The following is a 2,500-nucleotide window of genomic DNA, read 5'->3' as shown; positions in this document are numbered from 1 at the left end:
GAAGAGTGGGTGGGAGGGGGGAAGAGGGCCCGTGAGACCCCAGTCCGTCGTCTTATCTCGTCAGATATATGAGAAAGAAAATGAGAAAGAGAGAGACAGAGAGAGAGAGAGAGAGAGAAACAGAGAGAAGAAAAAAAAGACAAAAAAAAAAAAGAAAAAAAGAGATAGAGAGAAAGTATAGAAAGAGAAGCAGCCATGATGGCGGACGGAAGAAGCAAAGAAAGAAGGGATCCGGAGAAAGGGTGCAGAGAGAGAGAGAGAGAGAGAGAGAGAGAGAGAGAGAGCGAGAGATAGAAAGAAAGAGATAGAAAGAGAGAGATAGATAGAGGGCGGCGAACGGGGAACAAGAGAGTCTCTTTGTGTGCGAGCGAACACCGAAGGGATGAAAGCGAAGGATGAAAAAGCTGAGGGGACAGATGGCCCTTTCAGACAATGAGAAACTCGAGAGATAAGGGGAATACGAACGAGAATATATATGTACATAGAAAGAAAGAAAGAAAGAAAGAAAGAAAGAAAGAAAGGAAGAAAGAGAGTGTGTGAGAGGGGAGAGAGAGAGAGAGAGAGAGAGAGAGAGAGGGAGGGAGGGAGAGAAAGAAAGAAAGAAAGAAAATAGAAGAAGACGGATGTAAGAGAAGGAAGCGCTGGCAAAACTACTTTTTCGTACATGGGGCGGGGGTGGGGTGGGGGAACGAGGGAATATAATGAACGATGGTGAAGAAAGAAAGGAAGAAGAAAGATAGAGAGGGGAAAAGAAAGACGACTAACGGATGATGACTCAGAAAGAGACAGAGAGAGAGAGGGAGAGGGAGGAGAAGGAAAAAGAGAGAACAAAAAAATAAATCAAGTGGACCGTGGAATCTTTGAGAAATGCAATTAATTGTCGAAATAAAGATAGAAAATATTTGTATTACGTTAGTTAAATAATAATTTCAAGTAAAGCTCTCGTAAAACTTTATCATCTCGACGTATCATCGATTCGTAAGACAAGGAAAAAAGAAATTAAAGAGAGAGAGAGAGAGAGAGAGAAAGAGAGAAAAGAAAAGGAAGACAAAAAATAAAGAAAGAAGAAGAGAGAAGTGGATGGGAAAAAAAAGAGAAAGAGAGATATGAGAGAACTTCTACGTGGCCTTGGACCAAAAGAAGAGATCACGACCTAGCAAGCTGAATAAGAGCCTGAGGAGTCCATGCGTAATGACGCGTCTCTCTCTCTGTCTCTCTTTCTCATACCATTTTTAGGACATTCGCAAATTAGAAATAAAAAGTTTTTCTATGCAAGTACATCGGTCAACGATAATAATTAATGATTTTTACTAGTTTTTGTCGAATATCGTGAAAAAGAAATAACCAAGTTTAAAAATAGATTTCTTTTTTTTTTTTTTTTTTTTTTTTTTTTTTTTTTTTTTTTTTTTTTTTTCTCTAATGTAATATACACGTTGTAGTATTCGCGCGCGTGTGCGTACGTATGTTATATCACGTTGAGAAAAGCATAATCATTTATTGACATTCCATTTATAGGGTAAATATAAACTCTGGATATGTCTGATCGCAATAGAGTTTATCCAAACAATCAGGTGTGTACCATTTAAATATTCCCGCCATCGGGCTTTTTCTGTTTGATATCAAGTGCAGTAGAGAGAAAGAGAGAGAGAGAGAGAGAGCCATCGAGTCACGTGGTATATACAATAGATTTGACATGGCGCCGTTAAAGAGATTTCGTATGTAAATATCTCTCTTAATCGGTATATTACAGTACATAAATATAAGTGTCTACGTAGACACGTATACGTGTGAAAACTTTTTCTAATTAATGTCCTTATTCGTCTAGGCATATAAAACTGGAACAGTATATGTAACGGTTTGACCGTTATAATTGAAGAAAGATCGTGAGTATAATATGCAACGTTATAATATAGGTAAGAACGAAAAATACGAAAGATTCTTACTTAACGTAAGTAGTAACACGAAGGAACGGTGGAAGAGAAGAATCGATCGCTAAAGCTCTCTCTCTCTCTCTCTCTCTCTTTCTTTCTTTCTTGGTCTCTGAGTTCTTATATTCCCCCCATCTTCCTCTCTCTCTCTCTTCTTTCTTTTGCTTCTTCCCTCCGGTTCCCTCTTCTTCCCTCTCTCATAGCCGTCCTAGTCTTTCAAGAAACAGGATGCGCTGGCACGAGGAGAAGAGAGAGAAAAAGAGAGGTGGGAGAGAAAGGCGAGAGGGTTGCCAACGGAAAAGAGGAAAGAAAGACAGAGAGAGAGAGACATAGAGAAGAGAAGAGAAGAAAAGAGTAGTGAAGAGAAGAGTAGAGAAGAGAAGAGAAGAGAAGAAGAGAAGAGAAGAGAAGAGAAGAGAAGAAGAGAAGAGAAGAGAAGAGAGAAAAGAGAAAGAGAAAGATAGCAGTACCAGCAGCACCAACAGCGTTGAAGTAAGAGAAGGGGAGGACGCTGTGGTAAGAGGGGACGAAGGTGAAGTAGGAGAGAACGACGAGAAGAAACGAGCAAAGAG

At 39.6% G+C, this 2,500-nt stretch overlaps 3 protein-coding genes across 3 annotated transcripts in view; 1 reads left to right on the top strand and 2 right to left on the bottom strand.

Annotated features, from left to right (window-relative positions):
- The window catches only part of LOC124429053 (carbonic anhydrase 7-like), a 393,187-nt gene that overhangs the window by 384,508 nt on the left and 6,179 nt on the right, over positions 1 to 2,500 (bottom strand). The gene's annotated exons all lie outside the window — the stretch shown is intronic.
- Positions 1 to 2,500, bottom strand: part of LOC124429030 — a 44,023-nt gene that overhangs the window by 35,403 nt on the left and 6,120 nt on the right. The window lies entirely within an intron of this gene.
- The window catches only part of LOC124429120 (zinc finger CCCH domain-containing protein 13-like), an 11,208-nt gene that overhangs the window by 5,352 nt on the left and 3,356 nt on the right, over positions 1 to 2,500 (top strand). Inside the window, exon 4 of the mRNA XM_046973978.1 lies at positions 65 to 175. Within this exon, the coding sequence (XP_046829934.1) occupies positions 65 to 175 (111 nt within the window). The remainder of the gene's footprint in view (positions 1 to 64; positions 176 to 2,500) is intronic.

This window comes from Vespa crabro, chromosome 14 (genome assembly GCF_910589235.1).
Source record: "Vespa crabro chromosome 14, iyVesCrab1.2, whole genome shotgun sequence".
NCBI classification, from domain to species: domain Eukaryota; kingdom Metazoa; phylum Arthropoda; class Insecta; order Hymenoptera; family Vespidae; genus Vespa; species Vespa crabro.
This window is presented reverse-complemented; position numbering and strand designations above follow the sequence as displayed.